The sequence below is a fragment of the Lipophrys pholis genome (genome assembly GCF_963383615.2).
Source record: "Lipophrys pholis genome assembly, chromosome: 17".
Lineage (NCBI taxonomy): Eukaryota > Metazoa > Chordata > Actinopteri > Blenniiformes > Blenniidae > Lipophrys > Lipophrys pholis.
In genome coordinates, this window is record NC_137643.1 from 5,073,381 (window position 1) to 5,096,843 (window position 23,463).

At 40.9% G+C, this 23,463-nt stretch overlaps 3 protein-coding genes across 7 annotated transcripts in view; 2 read left to right on the forward strand and 1 right to left on the reverse strand.

Moving 5' to 3' along the window:
* Window positions 1-8,058: 8,058 nt before the first annotated feature.
* Window positions 8,059-9,841, reverse strand: tmem238a (transmembrane protein 238a). Its single transcript, XM_080485538.1, has 3 exons — window positions 9,734-9,841; window positions 8,838-8,995; window positions 8,059-8,223 (listed from the first exon to the last, which is right to left on the reverse strand). The coding sequence occupies exons 2-3, from the start codon at window positions 8,986-8,988 to the stop codon at window positions 8,060-8,062; spliced, it is 315 nt and encodes a 104-aa protein (XP_080341664.1). The 5' UTR covers window positions 8,989-8,995; window positions 9,734-9,841; the 3' UTR covers window position 8,059.
* A 2,172-nt stretch (window positions 9,842-12,013) lies between these two features.
* LOC308122935 (coiled-coil domain-containing protein 106-like) lies at window positions 12,014-14,972 on the forward strand (the record flags this gene model as incomplete). The annotated part of the gene is made up of 6 exons (XM_080485118.1): window positions 12,014-12,209; window positions 12,727-12,918; window positions 13,002-13,142; window positions 13,479-13,688; window positions 13,951-14,111; window positions 14,817-14,972. 6 exons carry the CDS (start codon window positions 12,014-12,016, stop codon window positions 14,970-14,972), a joined length of 1,056 nt encoding a protein of 351 aa, XP_080341244.1.
* A 3,060-nt stretch (window positions 14,973-18,032) lies between these two features.
* Window positions 18,033-23,463, forward strand: part of cnot3b (CCR4-NOT transcription complex, subunit 3b) — a 28,089-nt gene continuing 22,658 nt past the window's right edge. For all 5 annotated transcript variants that reach the window (XM_080484337.1, XM_080484339.1, XM_080484338.1 and 2 more), the window contains exons 1-2: window positions 18,033-18,198; window positions 22,954-23,016. In XM_080484337.1, coding sequence (XP_080340463.1) covers window positions 22,992-23,016 — 25 coding nt within the window. In that variant the 5' untranslated portion in view covers window positions 18,033-18,198; window positions 22,954-22,991. The remainder of the gene's footprint in view (window positions 18,199-22,953; window positions 23,017-23,463) is intronic.

Consider the following 23,463-nt stretch of genomic DNA (forward strand, 5'->3'; position numbering starts at 1 on the left):
TCAAATGTACAAATACATTTGAAAATAAAGACTCTGTCAATCGTTTCTTATTGGCTCAGTGAGAAAATGTGATTTTGTTTGACTCAAAGTGAAAGAGATGAAGAAAGCCGCTCTACTGTAAACTGAAACATTAAAATCCCGCGTGTAGCTGACTGAAAGATCTTTAATGCAAGAAAATATGAAAGTGCATGCTTTAAAGAATTAAGTACACTGCTTAGTGATATTCATCTTGTTTGTAGGTTTTTTTTTCACAATAAAACATGGTTTCTAAGAATGATTAGGTCAGATGGGAAAAGTAGACGTTGAAAAAATTATTCGTTTTGAAATCTTTTGAGGAAAAACTAGGAAAAATATGTAGAAAAAAGTTGTTATTATGTATATGTAGGGAGGTGAAAACATTAGAAAGATAAAAAAAAACAACTATAGTCTGGTGTAGTTCCAGTGATTTAAAAAAAATCTTGTGAATCTTCCTTAATTAAGCTATAATCATTAAAGTAAAAAAAAAAAAAGTATTTTTCTAAACTCTTAAATTCTGGTGGCACTGTACTGTAGTGGTTAGCATTGTCACCTCACAACAAGAAGACCCATGTTCAACTCCAAACCTTTGTGGGTTCTTTTCTGTGTGTCGTTTGATGACCTAAAGATGTTGGTTTTCTCTGGGTATTCCTTCACATAATTGTTAGGCTGATAAGGGACTCCGAATTGGCCTGTGGTGTGTGTGTGTGTGTGTGTGTGTGTGTGTGTGTGTGTGTGTGTGTGTGTGTGTGTGTGTGTGTGTGTGTGTGTCAGCGCTGTGAAATGTCTTAAATGAGACAGAGACAGTGAATCGATACATTTTCCTCCGATTTCTCGGCACCCCGCTGTGTGAAGTTGTGTTTCCCTGAGCAGGTTGGACGTGTAACACGGGGTGAAGAGTCAGTGTAAATCTCTGAACTGCCAGGATTCCCTGCGGCTCTGAAAACAAGTCAGCTGACCCAGCTTGCCCCTGGATTGTTGCCTGGTGACGAGGACGCCACGGCTTTTATCTGCAGTAAAAATAAACCCGATCAGGTGAAGTGACAGAGTAAACCTGAGCTGTTTTCCAAACTACCTCGGACCTCCGGGCCGGGCCAAGACTTAGCCGTATAAATCCAGCGAGTGTAGGCGGGAGGAGGGCGGCTCTCCTGCGGGATCCAAATGTGCTTAACCGCTGGTCCACCATCTGCTGTGAACCCGTCTGTACTGAAACGCTCCCACAGGTCCACCGCTGTGCTCCTGCACTCGGGGGGAACCTGCATCCCTCCATTTAAAGGTGTAAATGGCCCGAGCGAAGCCGGGAGGAAGTTCCCTCGCTGTCTGATCGCCGCTGAGCTCAGAGGTCACGGCCTCAGAGCCAGACGATGTGTAACCACCCTGCCCTCTCCCCTCCCATCGCTCACCTCTTCACCCGCCGTGTGGATTTCACATCTGCTGGTTGAATAGAAGGGAATGAACTTGCTCCATTATAAGCCAAATCGCTGAATGAAACATCCATTAAAGGCAAATTAGAGAATATTTGCTGCAAAATCTTGGGAAAATGTTTGATTCCTTCGATAGATTATTGACCGTACGCTAAATTGGTTAAACTACTGAGACAGAAGGGAAATCTAAAGAACGGTGTGATGAATTATAAATATTTTAAGAAAACAAAATGTAAATATTGAGGATTTCCCCATCTTGGGACACAACATTTCTTGTGGTAACCTACAAATATGCTTTGTTTCGGCTGCAGCTGTCGACACGATGTGGCATGAAGGAGAATCTTCCTAAATAAAACTTGGGGACGGGGAACCTCTCTGTGTGGCGTTTGCATGTTCTCCCTGAGCATGCCTGAAACGAGGTATCATCCAGCTGCATGTGTGAAGCGCCTTTGCATCTACCTCGTAAACAAAATGTAGAATTAGTAGTAGTGCATGCACTCAGCCTGATTATACTGACATAAGTACCGTCCTCTCCACCTGCTGCCTCGATGTGAGACGGAGCTGCGTGGACGAGTTTAGACCCACGACAGCAGTAAGCTGATCTCCCTCCTCCTATTAAATAAAACAACTTAATTCCCGCTGACGTGCTGAGGTCCTAACTTCGGCATGGCGCCGCCCTCTTGGCACCCCGTACCAACCCTCCACAGGTGATTTGGATTTTGCCATCTGGCCGCTCAGAGCTTTGCAGGACACTGGCAGGGAGGCTGCTGAGGACATGCAGCACCAATGTCACCTTATAAGAAAAATAACCTCTTCAACCGAGCCTGTCCAGTCCTGATCACGTGATCAGGGTTTTAATGCTGCAGCATGTTTTAATGTAGGAAGATGTTGCCTGAAAAGGTTTTTTTTATTTGTCAGTAATGCTGAAGTATGAGTTGAGCTGACATCCTGGCTCTTCAAATAATCAAAATCCTTCAATAAATAATAATTATTTTTCGTTCCTCCCCTACCAGCCTCACCACGATTGTGCAAAGTTTAGCTGTTTTCAAGGTTTCAAAATCTTCCAAAAAGTTTTCATGAACCACAGCGGCCCACCTGGGTGCAAAAACAAATGATCAAAATCTGCATAGAGTCAGTTTGCAGGAGTCATAAGATCACACTAAAAACACCCAGAAATGATTAACAGTTACAACATATTGCTAAGCTATGAAGCTTAATGCAACTGTAGTTTTTTGGTTGTTTTTTTTAAGTATAAAAGACTTAAAAAATAAAAAAAACAAGATCTGCAACCTCTGGAGCCACATGTGGCTTCACAGCCTCTCATTGGTGCTCTCATAATTTGATTCTGTTGCACATCTAACAATGTTTGAAAGAGACTCTTAGAAATGCCACAGAGGAAGTTTAATTGATCTTGTTTTAACTGTCAACAGGTTATGAGATGAAGAGAGAGAAAGTGACGACTGAGAAGCTCTGATGAAAGAGTGAGAGACTCTCAGATCGCTCGTCTCTCGTTCTAATATTGGGACATGAGCAGAGCTGCCAGCGCTGCGTTTGCTACATCAAGAGGAAGATGCTCTATATTCTGGACTTTAACACTTCTTGAATCAAACATATTTAACAACCAATGACACGGAGGAAAAGGCAACAAGGAAACTGCAGAGATAAACGACCAACATGCCGACAGATCAGCAGCAGGAAGCTTTTAATTTGTCCTGATTGGGAGGAAAAGACACTTAAAAAAAAAAAAAAAAGCACAAACTGTGACCTCCTTGTCAGTTATCACTTCATATCAGTCAGTTTGGAAGAAACAGGAAGAAAGTGGAAAAGTTCAATTCTGACCACTCAAATGACTTTTCCATCAAAGAAAGCTTATTATTAGATTAAACAGCAGCGGGGGAAATCTGTGGGTTTCTCTCAGGTCGTCTTCTAGATGCAGATCTCTTCAAGCTCCAGGAAGGATTTTTTTCTGTCAACAGACCAAGTCTTACCCGAGTTCACCTCATACATTGAGCTCTGAAGCGTGTGTCAAACCAAGAGGATGAGCTGTGGGCTTGAGAATTATTCTGCGCTGCACTTATATGACCCAGGGGTGGACTGAACTTTGCTTCCAGGTCATTTACGTGTTAAAGGTGAAATGAGAGTTTGAAGGTGGTGTCGGTACGTGCGGTAAAACCCTCCACCTGCCACCACTAGAGCTCTATTATATGAATACCCTCACCACTCAGTGTCCGAGGGGCTTCCCCCCCCTTGCAGACACTGTTTGTACAACTAATAATTGGATTATGAAGACCGTGTGTATGTTTACATTGACCCTGTTAGTTGTCTGACCAGGCATCTCTTGCAGCACAGAAACTGTAAGATACCTTCAAGCGGTGGCTCATCAAAAAATAATAATATATATAGTCATGAACATCAGTATAAAGGACTTTAAAGCAAATTTCAGATCATGAGAAATGTCATCAGATTGAACCCAAACATATTTGAGCAAAGAGAAATTCTCTCATATTCTGAGAAATTTTAATTAAATGACTGATTCTGCAAAACAAACATCAATGTTTTATCATCGTTTCAAGTCAATATATATATTTCACTACCTCATGATTGTAATTTCCTGCAACGCCCATGAAATGAATCCGATAAAACAGAAACAAACGACACTGCAGAAACAAAACAAAACAAAAAACAGCTGTAAGATCCTGGAGGGAATATCTGGTGATTTTATCCTTTCAATGTAACTCTGATTTAGCCTAAAGCAAGGAAGAGTATCAAAGAAAGTACTAATTAACTATTCTTTTGGTTAAGATGGAGGTAAAATTAAAAATGTATACAAATAATGGAAAAATCTACAGAAGTGCCGGGTGGAATAAACTTTGTTTTTCAATAAGAAAACATTTTTTCAAATGTATATAGAATGAAAAAAATAACAACACAGAACCCTTTAAGTTTATTTAACTTCATGTACATCATTACAAATGTTGATAATGTTCTCATATATTATCTCCACATTTATTCACAAACCACTTCAAGAGTTTTATTTACTGATGCGACTCTGCTCCTTCGTCTCGGGCAAGCGGAGTCCAATTAAACTTCTGCCTCGATTAAACTTTCTTTTTCGGGGAATGATTCCCCGCGGGTTGGGCCAGAAGCTCTCGTAACGTGAACACAGAGTTCCCGTTCCCTGTAGCGACTCCCTGTCTGCTGTGCGGAGCTGCCAAATCCTCCTTGCGCCGCCTCACATCAACCATCTCCGCCGTGTCTACGTCTCTATCGCCTTCTGTTCCTCCATCTTAATCCTCTCCTCCTCTTTCAATCAAGGGATTCTCCTTCCAAGAGCTCAATCTGAACCAGGTTTGGGGTTAAAGGTGACACTGTGAGAGGGAAGGGTTCGTCTCAAAAGCCGGGGGACTGGAACTACTAATCCAATAATTCCAGACTATTTAGTATCTGTAGCCTGAAGGCAAAATCCTCCTTCTAAAAGAGGAAGGGCTGATAGACAGATGAGGTGCCGTGTTGTCAGAACCAAACAGGGAGCCTGTCAGACGCTCTGCGGAGTTACTGCTCAACACAAAAGTGTTCAGGTAACGAAGACAAAGAGCAAAGTTCATTCTCAACAGGATATTTTGCACTTTATGAGAAACTCTCGTGTGGGTTGCCAGGTCTGACAGACAAAACCAGGCAACATCAACCCAAACCACCACCAGCTCAGGTTGTGGCCAATCTCTTGGCGATGAACACAAACATACCTTATCAATCCCCTTCATGAAACTACTTCTCTGTACGTAACCCACCGTGTTCAGAATCAATCTAAACTACACAAAGTAGAAGCAGTGAGCTGCCGACCCCCCCAGCGACCAGCGAGCCTGCCGGGGGTCAAGGGTCACCATGATCGATCAGTCGAGAGGTTCGAACCTGCAAACGACTGGAAATTCTCTTTCTTTAGTGAATTTCATCCCCGACTTTTCCCACCTAAAGGAGCCTGGTGTTTCTCTGGGGGTGGAGAGCTGGCTCTCGATTGGCTGCTGTTGGTATGACGAAGGCGCGTTTGACCCGTGTGGATATGTTATTCTGGCAAGAGGTTAGTTTGAAATGGTATAGTTTCATTCAAAATGTGGATTTGTATTTGTTGATAGTGTTCATGTGATTTGTGGACAGAATAGAGCTCCCCAAGAGAAAAAGATTAATCCACAGAAAACACTTCAAATGGAGACAATTTCCCACAGACCGTCCAGCCGGACTCTTCCTGGAAATTGTTTGAAAACTCAGCGTGAACATGGGTGCTCTGTTTGGTTTTCACATTCAAATCCGGTTTTCATTCAGAAAACAATGAAATGAGATTAAAACATGCAACATGCGTCATAGACGTGACCAGTTTTTACTCTGAAATCTCTGATTACTGCAACCGGGATTTGAACCTTGATCCTCCACTCTATCGAAGCAGAAATAAATGCAACATCAGGGGGGACTGAGATAGTATGTTGATTTAATGTTGGGATAATTGACCATTTGAATCTGACTAATTGCTCTGACCTTCACATGCACTCCTCTGTAGCACTATCCTGTCAGTCATTCCCACTGTGCATATCATAGTAACATACTTCTTTAATCACGTAAATCCGTCCTCCAGTATTAGCAGAACTCCGCTTGTTTACAGATGAACATCTTTCCCTTTGCTGTGTTACTTCAAGATCAATGAGGCACTTTTCTGCAAGTAAACATGAGTTTAGTGAGAATTCAATGACTAAAGAAATAGAACTTTTGGAAGACTCAACTTAAGGAATTTTAAGACAACCTGCTTCACCAAATAAGCCATTTCCAAAGTGTAATAAAAGCGCACTCTGAAAGGCTGAGATATGTTGTGAAGACGAGATGTTTATGAGAAAGGTGAGCTGCTGCATCACCTCACTAATTCAGTAACTTACTCACCTGTCTGGTCTCATTTTGGCCTGCTGCTGGTCCCGTTTAAGTAGGTGACATGGATCTAATCGTTCTTTTTGTGGCATTAAAAAGTATGTTAGAGTCCCACTATAGGTCTGATTACAAACTACTTTTTTACTCCACTGCTGGTGGCATGTTACATCACATTATTTGGGAGCTTCAATTAGATAGGAAAGTTTCTTCCTTGAAGAAGGTTAATCTGCTCAGAGCTTGATGCTCCTCTTTGCTTTTTATAGACGCTGTAATCGTGAGTTCAGATGGAGTTCATTACTCAGCTTGTGCAGAGAAGCAGTGAAGAAGGTATTGAGTTGTAAAACTTAATGATTTATATTTTTGTGTTAAGTTTGTGGCATTTTAAAATCAAATCGTTTAATTTTCCAACACGTTGTATTGATGTTGTTGTAGTTCTCACTACTCACCAGCAGAGGTCAGCACCGCATTCAGATTGCTTAAGTACGGTAGTTGTTTTTCTGTCACAAAATATAACAGTTACCATTAAAACTGGATAGTACAAGAGTACACATTACGACAGTATGTGTAACAAGTGATAGAAAATACATACATTCACATCAACACAACTCAACTTTGGAACAACTTTGAATCTTCTCAGTCTTTAGTAAGCAGACTGCGGTGTGTTATTGATCTGATGATGCTGCAACATGCAACTTCTCCTTTAAGTTGTAAATGCTTCTCCAGTGGGATATATATTTCAACTTCAAGTTTCTGTGATGGGTCTGTTTTGTTGTGGTTCTTGATAATCGGCGGAGATCTATAAATATATATATATAATTTACTACAAATAAAGTATCTGACTTACTTCTCTGCTAACATAACAGTTTAGAGAATATCTTTGGTCTTCATCTCTAAAACCTCAAGGCATTTGAACTGAAAAGAGACGAACGCTGAATCATTCATCCATCAGTAACAGTAAAATGTCCTGCTATGTTACATGTTTTTCCTTTATATTTCTCATGATGGATTGTTATTGCCTGCTATGCAGTGATTCCGGCTACATGGATTAAAACTGAAGTGAAATAAAGGTTTATTCTGCTTCTTGCTTAAAACACTAGTGCAACGACCAAACACACTCCTTTCTCTGGAAAATGAGCAATGCCTTTCTGATAGAAAATGCAGCCAATAGCAGAGGAGTGTAGTTTTCATGTCTCTTGATATTGTCAGTCGGTAAAGCAGCAGGTAACACATTAAGTTTGATGTAGCTGGCAGAAGTTAAAAATGCACTTTTTTAAACTAATGGCGCCACCTGCAGGTTGAAAAGGGATTAACGTCACAGCTCAAACATCTCTTCTAACAAAGCATTTCAGAAAGCGACAACAAATTCTCTCACAAAGAAGCTCTGGAGCGATTAGGACAACGTGTGTGAATTTGTGAAAGATGAAAAAATTAAAAACTATGATTAAAAGAAATATTTTTTATTGAAATCCAACATGTAACCACTAAAGACTTAATCAAACACTGAAAGTAAATAAAATCGTACTAATAAAAAACCTTTTGTAACAGAACAATAAGCTGAAATGTTTCCGACATGCTCATGAACACTTTTCTTGAAGTAATACTGACGACTGCAGGCAGATTTGTAGAGCATGACAGACCCTCAGACCCCCCCCCCCCCCCCCCCCCCCCCCCCAGCCCCCACCACCCCACCCCACCCCACCCCAGCCCGGCAGTCAGAAGTGGTTCCTGTAGGAGTGGATCTTGCGGCTGAGGTTGCGGGCGAGCCGGTCGACTGCGCTGCCGATGTGTCCCAGCTCCTTCTTGGAGGTCAGGCCATCGATGTTTCCACTGTACCACAGCACCCAGCCGGCCAGAGATGCGACCACGAACAGAGCCCCTGAACGCAATTCAACAGCATCCGCACTCGGTTATCACGGCTTGAACAGTCAAAAACACCAAAAATGAAGCGGCTGAACATGATATTGATATTGGAGTCAATAATTTAATAGGATTTTTTTTTACATCTATGAGGAAATCATGAGGAAAATTACAGCTCTGAGCTTCTATCAAAAGTGATTGGAACAAGCAAGTATGTGTAACTTTTTATTTTTTTTATCCCGATTTCACCTCGTGTGTTGGCTGTAGAATGTATTGATCTGTATTTATTTACATTTAAATACGTTGTAAAGTGTCTGATATTGTCCGACTTCTTCATTTTGAGTTCATTTTCTTTCTTCATTTATCTCCCATGAATACTTCTGTGTCTTCAGGACCTCATTCTCATTTACAGTGGCGTCGTAAACATGCACACATAAACACCGTTATGACACCCGCCAGGTTCATCCTGTGCACTGGGATCTTTCACAGTCGTGTGGTTATTAATCCAAAGTTTCCTGCTAAATGTTTATTCCTGTTTCCTTGCAATGTATTACCTGTGCGTTCATTTGGTTTTATGTCATTCTCGTCTTTCCAGTCCTGACTACAAAGTGAGGCTGAGCCGTCAAAACTCACCTGTATAGACCAGCAGGTCTCCGTAGTCCTGTCCGTTAGTCTCCAGACGAGCGAACACTCCCACCAGCAGAGCGGTTCCTCCCAACAAGTCCATCACCACCGCGAAAACCAGCGCCAGTTTACAGTGAGACAGGCGGTCACACAGGCCCATGGTGCAGCTGAGAGGAGGAGGAACCGTTAGTATCACACCATCAACCAGCTGAAAATCTGTATGAGAGCACTTATGCAAAGGTCAATTTCAAAGGGTGCAACTTCAGTTACAAAAACAATTAAGAACTCAAAGTATTCCTGTCTTTTTGTCTTAATATTTTCTATGTCTAGCTTGGTAAGTTAAGGTACAACGATATTATGATAGTGTTAACAATCAAAAGCATTGGACAATATGGCAACAAGGCAAATAATGATATCATGACCAACCACATGTTTTCACAGTAAACAACTTTTAATTGTTTCTATCGTATATTACATGATCTGCAGTATGTGCAGCAAAAAGTTCTATATTGTTTTTATTCTATTTACCACTGTATTGTTCCAACTTCACATTCATTCGTGTCTTTAACATTTAAAATAAGTTTTAATTCAAGTTGGATTCTGCTCCTGTTCTGCTATAAAAGAGTTTGGTGGATGTAAACAGTTTAAAACTAGTATGTAACAATGGTCCGTGACACTTATTAATGTTTGTGTTGTCACGTTTGGTCTGAAATGTGCTTGAAATAAGATTTCATTAAGTTCAGACTGCCTCTTCTATAAGATGCGGATTACTTCATTCTTCTCTTATTTATCCTGTGGAGGGAGACAACCAGTTCGTCACGGCACGAGCCATTAAGAAATATTCACGATGTAAACTTCATCCAAAAACCTCGTTTCACGCATTTAACAAACACATGTTGACTTACCTGCTATTGACGCCCCACCCGGACCAGAAAACTTCAGATCGAAAGCTTTTCTGAACCTTTTTTTATCTAGGTTTTCTTCAGCTTCCGCCTTTACCTGAGTCGATGCCCCGCCCCTCGACACTCACCTGGTGACGTATTTCCGCTTCAGGTTTCTTCTTCTTCTTCTTCTTCTTCTTCTTCTTCATAATAATAATAATAATAATAATAATAATAATAATAATGATAATAAAGATAATAATGAGTGGAGGGAGGAGTTAATATTGTTTTCAGTGTCTGTTGTAAATACTTGAAATACAATTTATGAATAATAAAAATGAACACTGGCAAACTAGTTATTGGTTTAAAAAAAAAAGCTGATATAAATAAATAAATAAATAGATTTTACTGACTAAATAACTATATTTTGGATTACTTTTCTATTCTAGTTTCATTTTACTTCCATTGAATTCCATTGCATTCTATTTATGTTTTTGGCATCGAGAAGCCCTGGGAACAGATTTTTGTACCAGGACATGTGAAAACTTGTAATTATATGACACTAAAACTCTTTGATATAACACTGAATGTTAAATAAACCGACCGGTTATTGATACATATAAATAAATATACTATTCTACCGCTTATGTTAAAATCTTTTTTAAGATTTAGTGCCGTATAGTGTCTTTTTTTTATTTTTTATTTTTTTTGTGTGTCTGTTTGTGCCTTTCTATGTCTGTTTGTGTCTTCAAATGCTTATTTGTGTCTTTTCATGTCTTTCTGTGCCTGTTGGTGTCTTCCTGAGCCGGTGTCCGTCTGAGCATCAGGTGAGCGTTGTGCTCCGCAGTGCGCATGCGCTCGCGGTCGGCGCTGCCCCATCTGCACCTGTGGAAGACCTTATAATCAGGTAATTGCTGCAGAGTGTGCGTGTCGGGCTGTGCGGGGAGCAGCCGAGGGTCGTTTCAGGCTGTATTACTGAAGTATAACCGCGCAAGGAACCGTGCGAATAACAGTTTTATCCAAACTATCCTGTTATTAGGGAAGTTTTTGAGTCATGAATCCTCCAGGCAGCAGAGAAGAATCAAACCCTGCAGGTAACAGCAGCGCCCGAACGCTGCAACACTCGTGTGCAACAAACTCCACAAAACCACTCAGACCTCTGCTCAAACGGCCTTTAAAGGTTTGTTTGGTAGAGCTGGCGAATTCAATTCAATGAACCGTTTTTAAAAAGCAAAAACAAACAAAAATGGAAGAAATATATGTACTTTGGTTTTGTTTGTCGCTTTGAAGGATAGAAAAATACACTTTTACATCTTCCTCTTTCACGCTTCGCTATTATTCTTTGTTGGCAGGTTAATCGATTTTAATCGACATTTTCAAGTTATATCTTTGTATAATAATATGTTCAGTGTTCAGTGTTATGACTATCTTACTCATGGTCATTTGTTTTCTCGTTTTTATTGTTTTAGTTTCCTGTAAATAATCGAGGGTTTGAGCTGAACTGAAACTCCTGTCAGCAGTAATGAACCAAGACATTTAAAATGCTTCAGGTTGTTCAGTTTTCACGCTCAACTGGCATCAACGTGGTTTTAAACTGTTTTGAAACATGGCATTTGAATGCATCAATAAGTTCTTAAATTACCTGTTTAATTTCACGTTTTCCGTTTTCTACACAATCAGCTTAATGATGTTTGCATTTGTTAATTTATAAATTATTGATTAACAGTTATTTCTACAGAATTCCAAACAGTGTTTTAAACATGAGATGTAGAGTGAGTTTTATGTATATTTATGTAATTACAATTTTTTGGGTTTCTTTTTTCAAACATTTCTGCTAAAACAAAAGAGAAATGTTTAATTTCAAGCTTGTAATTACAAACCAAAGATATTTTACCCAGTGTGCAAAAACGGGGAGGATATTTCAAACATATTTTTCAAACATTTAGTTTTGTCTCTTGTTGAATCTTTGGACATATTTTTACATTACGCATAAATATAATTACTATTAATAATTGGGTCATGTGAAAATCTTTATATTTTGAATCACACAATATATTTTGTACAGATTAAACATACTTACTGTACCTTACACATGTTCCTTGTTTTATATTATTGTAATATATTCAAATATACTGTTTAAATATAATTACATAAAAAGTTTGGGTTTTCCTTTACTAATAGTACACGGTTAAAAAATGATCACACTTTTGCTTGGAAATTAATAAATTGATCATTTTGGTTGTTTGTTCATTGGCTTGTATTGTTTTACTTTTGTGCTCCTCTTCCGACGCCTCAGAGCACTACATGCCCCCACCAGCCTCTTCGTCGTCCTCATCCTCAGCTGAGCCTACAGCTGCAGGAGGAGGAGGAGGAGGCGCAGGTGGAGGAGGGAGTGGAGGAGGTTTATACCTGGATGCCTACGAGGTAGCGTTCCCGCTGGGGGAGAATGTGGAGCGACCGACCCCGTACCACCTGAGCCAAGGCCACCACATGATGGAGGGTACGCCACATCGACAACACGCGACTGTGTCTCACGCGTCGCTCGCTCCAGCTGATGTTTTTAACCACTTCCAATACCACCGCTTCCATGTTTCCCATCAGGAACCAAAACGAGTCGTAGTTTCAGTGTGAGAGTCTGAGAGTGGGATGAACCTACAAAACTAAAGAAATATTACAAAGAAGATATTACCGACAGCGAAACAGTAACTGGTGTTTTTGGATTTTATTCCCTGGCTGTCGCACGGTTTCAGTGCGATTCGAGGTCAAAGGTCAGCAGTGAGTCACGGCCCTGAACTGCAGGTTGCTCCTGCGCTTCTTTTGGCATCACTTCTCCGCTGCGTGGGAACGTTTGTGAACGCGTGCATGCTAAAGGCTGCAGAAAGTCTGTGTTGAGAGAAAACAGTTTAGTCTAAAGAGAAACGTATTTTCAGGCTGTACTTCTACTCCTCGGTGTTAAAACTGAGGGATAAAGCTGATTTCTACTGTTGTTCTTCTCTCTCCTCCTCTTCCTCCTGCAGAGCCGATGGTACAGGAGCTTCCCCACTCTCAGTACAGCCCGTTCATCCTGGTCTCGAACCTCCGGGCCCACCTCTTCGTCTCTCTGGAGAAGAACGCCTGGCTGCAGAAGCGCATCGAGGAGCTGGAGGAGGAGCGGAACTTCCTGCGCTGCCAGCTGGACCGCTTCATCGTCAGCATGAGGGCTCCCGAGGGTGAGGCCTTCAGGGCATCCCTGTCCTTCCTAAATCTTCTCGTTATCCAGAACGTTGCTTGAGCTGGTTATAACTCCCTGCAGAGTGGAGCGGAGACCCTCAGCGAGGCGTGAAGGTTCAGCCGGCCAGCGCCCCCTCCCCTCCCTCACCAATGACCACCAGGTCAGGAATGACCCTCAAACGCAGCCAAGGATCTCGAGCCCGCTGCAGCACCGCCATCCCCGGTGAGGCAGTCCTACTCTTCCTCTCCTCCTTCTCCTCCTCCTCCTCCTTGCCTTTCCTCGCTCTGAAAGTGAGGATTCCCTCTTCATCCTCGTTCTTCATCCTGTAGTCTTTTTCTCCCAATGGTCATTTTTTTTATTCCTCCTCCTCCTCCTCCTCCTCCGTTCTCACATCCTTCTCACCCTGCTCCTCTTCCTCATTGTTCCTCTAATGGTCATTTTTCTCCTTCTATTGCTCTTGCTTCTTTTCCTAATGGCCACTTCCTTCCTTCCTTCCTCCTCCTCCTCTTCCTCCTCCTGGTGTCCGGTGAATAGAATATCTTGTTTTCTTGGTCAAAGTCAAACAGGAGTTCCATCTGGAAGAGGACAACTACTACACCGAGGATGAGTATGTGGAAGAAGAGGAGGAGGAGGATGACGAGGAGGACGAAGATGACTCTGCAGTGGAGAAAGGGTCAAAGAAGAAGGCCCGTGGAAAGGCCAACAGGGAGCCGAGGATGAAGATGAGGAGGATCTTCAGGATCACACACGGGAGGGAGAGACAAAGAGGTGAAACGTGATACAGCGAACAAAACAGATTTAAATGGTTTGAAATCAGGATCCGCAGAGAAAAAGATTTACTGGCAAATCCAATAAAAAAACACATCATTTAATCTGTTCTACTCGCAAATATTATCTGTGTTTACAAATCCTGGTTTAATATCTCCCCGTGTGACCCAGAGCTCCCAGAACTATTAGAATCTCCCCACTGATGCTCAAGAAAACCCGAAACGGTCCAGAAACACAGTTTTCTCTCTCCCCTCCTCCTCAGTGAAAGACCCAGACGGAGTTTTGATCCGCTACAAGAAGATCCTGACCACCTACCAGCGTGTGCGGAGCATGTCCCGAGCCTTCCAGATCCACGGAGTGGACCGGAACACCATGGCCTCCACCTCACCCATCGCCGAGCTGCTGCTGGTGGCGCCGGAGAAGGTGCAGATTTCTACGTTTGTGTTCCTGGTGGGAGGTGAAACGGTGGGGCGGCGCTCCCCGCAGGCGCTTCACAGCAAGAAGGTCCGGGTCGACTGTCGTTCTGCAGACTTTCTGCAAAGCCAAAATGTTGAATATTGGCACGGAAATTAATGGGGGAAAACCCACAAGTCTAACAGCGGGTGTGTCGTCGCTCTATTGTGGAGCGAAAACATTCAAAGTAGTTTTTGTTTTGTTTTGAAATCAAAGTTTAGAAATGTGAGAAGAAGCAACACAGTCAAAATAATTAAGCTCAGGGAATCATTAAGTTTTTCTTATTTTATTTATTATGTTTAATTTTTTTTATGCTTTTGCTATTAGCCTATTCTTATTTTTTTTCTTCTTTTTAAATTGTAATTATTATTTCCCTGTGTGTGTGTGGGTGGGGCTTTTTTTGTCTGTTTTTTGCTTTTGATTTCTTGGGGGAAACTTAGTTTTCATAGTTGCAGTCAGAGATGAATTAGAACCATGAAAGATATTTATCGTACCGTCGTGCCACAGTGAAATGCTCTCCTGTCGGGTGTTTCATACCCAATCTGCTCCAAACAAAAGGCCACATTTTCAATCAGAGTATCCTCCACACATGATAAAGCCGTGTCCGGATTCCGTCTGCGTGTTCAGTCTTTCCAGTATAAAACTTAAATTTTTTTCCTGATGATGCTCCTGCAGGTGACTGAAGTCGGAGAGTTTGAGGCGTCGAAGGAGAAGCTGTTGGATTACGCCCGGCGCTGCTATAAGACCATGGACGAGGACACGCACACCAAAGTTCAGACCATGAAGAAGACCCACAAGCTGCTGCCCATTTCCTACAGATTCAGGAACTGAGCGACAGCAGGAAGAATAGATGGAGTTCACTGATGAGCCAAAAACAACAAGAAGAATCAATGTCAGATGACAGGAATTAGTTTGAATTGATCCTTTATTTATTTACTTTTTTTTTAAGCCTTTTTTTGTTGTATCCGCGGCAAGGATTTTTTTCTTTTTTTGCTTTTGATCAGAAACTATCTGATGGTCCACATTAATGAGAAGATGTGTGAATAATATTTCTGTAGTTTTCTTTTTATTTCAAAGAACACTGATTGAATTTTCAATGCTGACGCCAGTCTTATTCAGCAAGCATCAGATTATTATGTTATAGTGTAAAAGTTAGACTTAAGCTTAGCTCATTAGTGTCATTGCTGGATTGATGATTGTTTTCATTTCAATGAGAGAATTTTTAATTTGCACTTTGTGAAGTGAAACAGAACATGTGCTGTTTAATACAACTTTATTTAATACAGTCATCTTGCCAAGTTGTTTGAGTTAAATTAAATTCAAAAAGTATTTGTTGAAATCTTTAAAATCTTTTGATCAAAGATCATGAAAGATGTATTTTGCAAAAACTGCTATAAATAAATAATTATTTCACAATATTTTGTGTATTTTTGTGGTTTATACTTTGGCTGTGTGAAGGCAACCAAAGTTTATCTTTAGCGTTTTATTCTTTAATTTATTTGAGATTATAATAAGTTTTTAATTAATTGTTATAGTTTTGGTTGAACAACACACCACTCCCAGAAATGTTTGATAGTTTAAGTTGGAAATAATTGACAGATTGATTATTTAAATCTGCAACGAAGGAATCAAAACATGATGAGAAAGGTGTCTTTTCTAAAAACAACAAATATATCCAATATTTTTTATTCTTTTTTTTTTTTACCGTTTAAGAGGCTTATTCATTTCGTCAAAGCTGTTAGTTTATACTTGGTGCTGTACTTATACTGTAGTGCCATCCAGTGGTTAAACTCAGTATTGCACCATGACGGCTGTGAGTCGATGTCGATTCTGACACATAAAGGAAAACTCGCCTTCCTCAACGTTACTACATTATTGGCAAAACCACCGTGAAAACTTTTAGCTATGGTAGAAAAACAAAGCACTTACAGTCTAACTAGATCTTTGTTTTGGTAAACTGTTTTTTTTATTGGATTAAAATGTGTTATTTGGATCTTTTTCTCAGGTGTGCAGGGTGTTGGAGTTGAGAGCTGACATCAGATGAACTCGAGTGAAGGCAGATTACACTGTGGACACTTCATCTAAGGCCACAGATGCATACAGTTGCACCTATAGACAATTTGGAGTCACCAGTTTAACTCAAACGGATGTTTTTAGGCTGAAAACCAAAAACTGAAGCGCCTCATGACACGCACAAGAAGATCATGCAAACTCCACATAGATAGTTTCAAAGCATAACTGGAGACTTTCTCGCTGTGATGCTACCACTGCACCTCTGCACAGCCTTTCTGTGTCATTTCAGCTGGTTTTATTTCAATTTGCTCTCCTGAAATGCACCAAAAGAATTTAAATTGCATTGAGGATGATGATCATCTTCTACAAATGGATGTTTGAATTTGTTCTCCATCACATGACTGACCATGATAAATAACTGACAACATGATTTTGTCCGGGTCCTGCGGGTTAGGTGGGTTACGCATCAAGATATTATATTTTCAATGTATTTGAAGATGTCATTTCATCAGAAATGTGTGTAACGTACATCTTCTATGAAACTCCAGAAAATAATATCAGCTGGTTTTATCACTGTTGTGTGGGTTCAAATTAAGAACAATCATAAGAGATGGTACACTTTCTATATTGAGTAGCTTTTACAGCAGAAGTTTGTACACTTTTTTCCACATACAACAAATAATGGTGAAATGTGACTCTCAAAATATTTTATGTTGTAGAAGTTAATATAAATGTACACATATTTAAAAGGAGAGCAACACACAAGGGAAATGTGTTGTTATTCTGGACTGTGTGGAACTTTATGACCTTGAAAGGAGCAACACAGCAATTTACCATCCTCTTTGATTTATTAACAGGACAAATACAAGAATGCAGAGTGGTGTGGAGATTATGAACCACAAAGTTAAGAGGGGTCAGCAGAGCGAAGCCAATCAATAACTGGCTGTTTTCATCAATCACAATAACATCCACCGGGCAGCCGGAGCATCCAGGTCAGCTATAAAGTATGAGTTTTATTAATCATAATGAGTACTACACACTCTGGGGAAAAGATTGGGTTCTGACACTCTCTTATGAAGCTGAATGTGTGGATAATGGCAGTGACCTTAAGTGTGACAGGAAGTAGAGATCTCTCAGCATGTTTTCCTCTGGTAAGCTTGAATTAAAATCTGGATTTGCCAAGTTAAAACACTACTTTATGCAATCTAACTCAATAGGACACTTAAAATCCAGTCTATGTTTTTTTTTCTGGGTCATTTCATCCTCGGGATTCAATAATCCCTTCAACATTATTAGGTGTCCTATTTAAAGTTTATTGGAAGAGTTTTAGTTTATCGAGATAAAATAAGATCTGGGCAAAATCAGTGATCTGAATTTATTATTTATTTTACAGATTTGCTTTACACAGAATAGAACGTAATAAATAAAAAACATTGTTAAAAATAGCAAATAGTACAGAATAACAATTAAATAAGTCAATATCAAACGTTAATATGTACAAAATATTGAAGAATAGACGGAGACTGGAAGAAGAATAGAAGAGCCATGTGGCTCACAGTTTATCAACAAAAAATAAATCAATCGAATCAATTAATCAATTGATCAAATAGAAACTACTGTTTTTACAGGCCTGGGTTTTATTCTAAACATACCACATTTCCCAGGATGCCTCACAGCCAGTGGAGGAGGGAGGCGTGGCTAGAGAACTGTCTTTGCCCTTTGACCTTTGCCGGAGGTCCAATCAAAAACGGGAATTGTGCTGGAAGTAGTAAAACCAGACGGCTCCAACTGACAACTGCTCTCAGCCAATAAGAATGCGGAGCAGTCTCCAGTGGACCAATCACAGCCTACATAGGCGGGACTCCCGTCCAGCAGGGCATCGGAGGAGGAGGTGTTCCTGGTAGCCATCTTGGATGTGCGGGGTGATTGTTTAGCGAGAAGAATTGACAATTTTTTTTTAGATTATTGAAATTTGTAGTGTTTTACTGAAGATTGACTGGAGCGTGGCGACCGACGAAAGCAATAGTGACTCGGAAGAATCCAGGTAAGTTGGTTGCAGAGTGGGAAGTGAGGTGTTTATGTGTCTTCTCCCCCCCTCCTTTCTCTCTCTCTTTGCCTCTCTCCTTTCCAAATTGTGTCTCCCACATTAAATAGCGCAGCCGGTGGGAAGCTGCCGCTCTCCACACTGACAACAACTTGTCGTCTGTGTGTGCACAACTTGTCCCGCGGAGCCGCGGAGTGTACGCTGAGCTGGACTTTGTTTTGAAGTGGATCTGCTCGGATGTTGGTGACCACGGAGGCTGCTGCTGCCACCAATGATGCCCGCATTGTTTGTAAACATCGCGGACAAACAAACACTTGATCCCCGGCCTTCAGGCGCTCGTCGGTTGTTTGCTTGAGTCCCTCCCGTCGCTGTATAACTGGCTAAAGAATCAAAGTTAGTGTCCTCAGATGGTCTGAACTCAGCTGGTCAGTGAGGATGCATGTTAGCAGGACGGGGTGGTTGGGGGGGGGGGGCTCGCTCGCTCGCTCGCTCGCTCGCTCCAGATGTGTGCAGCTGTCTGGAAAAGTCACACAAGAGCTGCTTTCTTCAAGCCCTGTTAGTCATTCTGACGTGCAGGTGCAAGCCTGAACAATGTGCACATGAGGCAGGCTGTTTAACTTTGGTGTCCGGGGTACACCGCATGGACGATCGCAAAGCCCCCAAAGTGATTTGATGTCAAAGAACAGGATGTATTTCACTAATAGAGTGACTTTAGTATTAGACGTCACTTTATAACCTTCGTCATCTGCTTCAAAATCCAGTGTATGTCCTTATCTGACAATGATCAAGTGTCAGCGATCAGTAAAAAAAATAGTTGTCAGCCTTTAAGATATCTGTCTCATACTCTGCATGTTTAATTTTCATTAATTTTTTTTTTTTGCCTAAATCTAATCGAGATGACGAAGTCACAGTGGGGCAGCACATGCAATAGTTGTTGGCACTTTTGCCTCATAGAGAGGTCTCCAGTTTGAGTTCAGGTTAGCCACTGGGCCTTATGAGTTTGCATGTTCTCCATGTGCATGTGGGTTTCGATCAGTAGCTCCAATTTTACCACAAAGTCTAAACACCAGAGGCTTGAAGCTAATTGGTCCAGTACCTGTAAAATTGCACATGGGTTTGAATGTGAGCATGCGTGACTGTCTCTCTGTATTTGATATGCTCAGGTTGTATTCTGCCTTTACCCATAGTTGGGGTTGACCCCCCCCCCCCCCCCCCCAACCCAAACCCGTAACTTTCGGGGCTACTTCAAATGCGCCTCTTTCTCACATTAGCATTTTGGAAACTCTTCAGCCCTGTAGAACTAAGCTTTGATCTATTTGAAAGGCAGAGATGTAATGGCTAGAGGTTCCGTCATCATTCCAATTGGAAGTGTGATAATTGGATATCTGAAGGGTTGAAAAATGGTTCAGCTAATCTCATGCAATTGAATGTAACAAGTTATTGGACACAGACAAAACTTTGTTCAGCAGCTGCTCAGATGCACCATCAATCTATTCCCGTAGCGATATTAATATTTTGTACAATACCTGTGTAGATCCTGACCGAGGACAGAGCTTCCTCTCATCTAGGTTCAAAATCTATACTCCTCTTTGCGTGGAGTCCCTTTAATGCAAAGTGCCACGAAGTTGAAAGGCCTAATTGGGAAGCCTGCTGAGAATCATCAAAAGTGAATGATAGAGGAAGTATCTGATTTTTCAAATGACATTCATAAATTGTAAATATATTTTATCGATGCATGTGTTCTAGTTGGATGCATGAATTTCCACGCCACAGTGTGTAAGATGGCTTTAAAGGATCCTCCCTTAAACGCGTCTAACTTAAATAAAGACTCGTATACATACGCTTAAGATTAATGCAGTTTTGCATTATCCTGCTGCTCATTAGTCATGATTACACTTGGTGATTTCACACTGTGAATTTTCTTTAAAAAAAACATATCAGACATATAGTAATTACACATCCTCCTTTGCACTAACAATACGAGTTACTTTGCAGCTTCACTTTGATATTGATGAGAAAGTATCAAAAAGTTACACGCGAGAGCTGTTTTTGACTGTAATTTTCATTCACGAGGTAACAATTCCAGTGATTTGATTCACAGGTTTTGTACCGACATCTAGAGTTGTTTTATTAGTTTAACTTGCATGCTGAGCTGTGACCGTCTACTGGATGGTATCTAAAAGAAGACAAGAAAACCTAGTTATCACAGCAGCTCTACATTGCACAAAAAATAGAAAAAAGTACATTCAAGAGAAATGAATATTGAAATATTACGAATGCTTGAAAAGAAAATTGGACACTAATTAAGAACTTACAATAAAAACATGTCAGTGTTGACGCCATTATGAATGAATTCATGGGAAAGCTTGACAGTTTCCTTCAGGACGTCTCATTGGATTTACACATAAGAACATTTGTAGAAACTAAAGCCAAGTTGGAGAAACTTGTGTCAGCCAGCATTTAACTTCAGCTCGAAGGTTTTTCTTCTCTGCTCTTTATATCTGCAGAATAGCTGTGAACACTTACATAACTTACCCCGGTGCCCTCGGTATTAAAAATGATATTTCTGTCTGACTTTAACTTCTTGATATTTTCTTTACTATTAACTAGTGAGAAGTGCAACACATTTAACAACTCATGTTTCCCCTGGGAGTCCAGCTAAAGTGTAGCCGCCTTACGTTATCACTCGGTGTATTGTAATAGTGTTGCTCGGAGTAAACACACCAAATTAAATTTTACACATACACGAGCAGTTCATTCGTTCTCAGCTTTACTCTGTATTACGTGTCCAAGCTGAATCGTAATCGCCGCGTTTTGCCGCTTCGGCACACACGTCTTGTTTAATGGCCCGTGTCCGGACTTGATCGCCGCTGACCTGCTGTTAGTTTGTTCCTTAATGCTGACGTGGCATAATTTCCTCAACCCAGACCGCATTAAAAAACATGTCTGCGCTCCTGTTTTTTTCCCCCTTAGCAGACCTGCTCCATGTGTGAGTCTGTTTAACATAGTTTTCTGGGTCAAAGAGTCTTGCCTTTTATAAATTAATGACTGTCCAATTAATTCAGTGAGCAGAGCTCATGTCTGTGAAATTAGGAATTAAACCTCTGGTTGGTAGTTTATTTGCGTGGTGAAGGAACGCTTTAAGATGAGGTCTGTGGTTGCATGGAAGGTGATATTGGAGGCTTTACTTTAGGCAATGAGCATTTTAATCGATCAACTGTAACATTAAATAAAACAGATACTGCTTCTGTTGGCTCATCATATTCTCATGGTGTGTCCTGGTGTTTTCTGTTACTCAGGTAACACACACACACACACCTGGCCATCCACGCGACCGACAAGAAAACCTGAATCAGGCCAGCTTTTGTCATTGCTATGTGGTTTGACTTCTGATGTTAATGCTCCCGTTGTTGGTGCATTCAGCAGTGGCGAGCAGCCAAGAAACCTGCAACTGTTATCATACATGTTAACTCGCTGCATCGTCAACAGTAAGTCCGCTGAGTTTATTTTTAGGTCTGAGAAGGACTGATTACGTGCCATGAATGACATCGATGTGGGTTCAAGTGCCGGATGAAAACTTTCAGTTTTGACAGATTGTGGTTGAAGCCTGTCATGTGAGGATTTAAAGAGGCAGAGCCTCTGACTGATTGTGACCTGCTCGGGATGAAATGAAGTACTGCTCTGCTACTCGCTGTCAGGATGAAGAAACGGAGCCGTCATGAGTCCACTTTGTTGTTTGGTGATGAAACGAGTTAGATTTTTCTAGTAAAACCATATAGCTTCCTTCATCGTGATACTTTGCACCAATGCTTAATGTGTGAATGTAACTCTTAGTTTATGATGTCAAAGAATGAAGTTGGTAGAAGTGGGGGTTTTTTTTCTACCTCATTGTGGTTCAGCTTTGTTATTGTGGTGAAGGATGTTGCCATCGCTGCCCATTGTTGTAGCTGCAGAAACCAAAGTGAAACAAAACAGTTGCACAGCTGCCCGGTTTTGAAATGAGGCCGAGGTGAAGCGCCTGTCCATCTCAGCCTGGGAAAAGTGGTTCCAAATGTATAACTGGGTGTCCTTCAGAGTTTGGAGTTGGTGCATGAAAGTCAGACGATTTCACTTTAGTGGCTGAAGCTGAAACTGAAATAGATTTTTCTTTCTTTGCTTCTGTTCCACACAAGTTGCCCGATGTTATGGTGCCATAGGGTTCACAGTAATATCTGGAGAAGGTGTTATTGTGAATCACATAATGTGGATGTCAGTGGTTTGGATGTATTGATGCTGTCATGATAGGAAAATTATTCTGTGATGAAAGATCTTTCTTGACATCCATAATATCAAAGTCTTCAGATCTCATTAGATTTGACATTTTAACACCGTGAGATTTTCTTTCTGATGCCTGAAAACACAAAAAAACAATTGGTCAAATAAAAGTGCGTCAGTGTTTTGTGTCGTGTGAAGATTTCTCTTCTGTACCTCTGAGTCCACAGGTCCAGGGAGAACATGCAAACTGCACAGAGTAGCTCCAGTCAAACTACTACAGGACCTTGTGTTGGATCAATGATTCTTAAATAGCCTGAAATGCTGCAGTATTATCGCTTAACCTTGTATCCTCCCTCCTTCTTTCCTTCAATCTGTTATAAGTGTTTCATTCTTAGTCCTCTATCTGGCATTTTCAGAGGAAAAAATCTCATCTACTGCTCTGATTATTAATGTTCTTTGTGTAAATAAACACTATTTTCTATTTCTTTTGTGTCCCTGTAGTGAAAGAAGGCATGAAGACGACATCCTAGTCATCAGTCATGGCCGATAAAAGGAAACTTCAAGGTGAGTGGGTGTTTTTACTCACCTAAGTTCTCTTAAAAAGCCATTTAGAATGATTTTTATAGTGATTGAAGCGTCCCACCATGGCAGGTTTGTGGTGATCTGGGTTAAACAATGTGTGTATCTAACATTGGTGTGTGGTCACACCACTGCTGCTGCCTTCGACCCAAAGATGAGTTTTTTTTTGTTGTTTTTTGACCTTGATGTGTTTTTGTAATGACTTTCACACTGAGTGGTTTAAAAAAAGAGGCAGAGCTTGTAAACATTAGTCACGGGTTACTATTTACTGATGTGTGTACACTGTCATCCTGCCAGTTCAGAGGTTTTTAGCAGGAATAAATCTGGTTTTAGTTCCTGAAGCTTCAGAGCAAAGGGTGATGGATTTGTCTCGTATGATCTTTGCTTCTTTTTATCTGTTTGTTCACAAGTAAGAGAGTAAACAAAGAAACA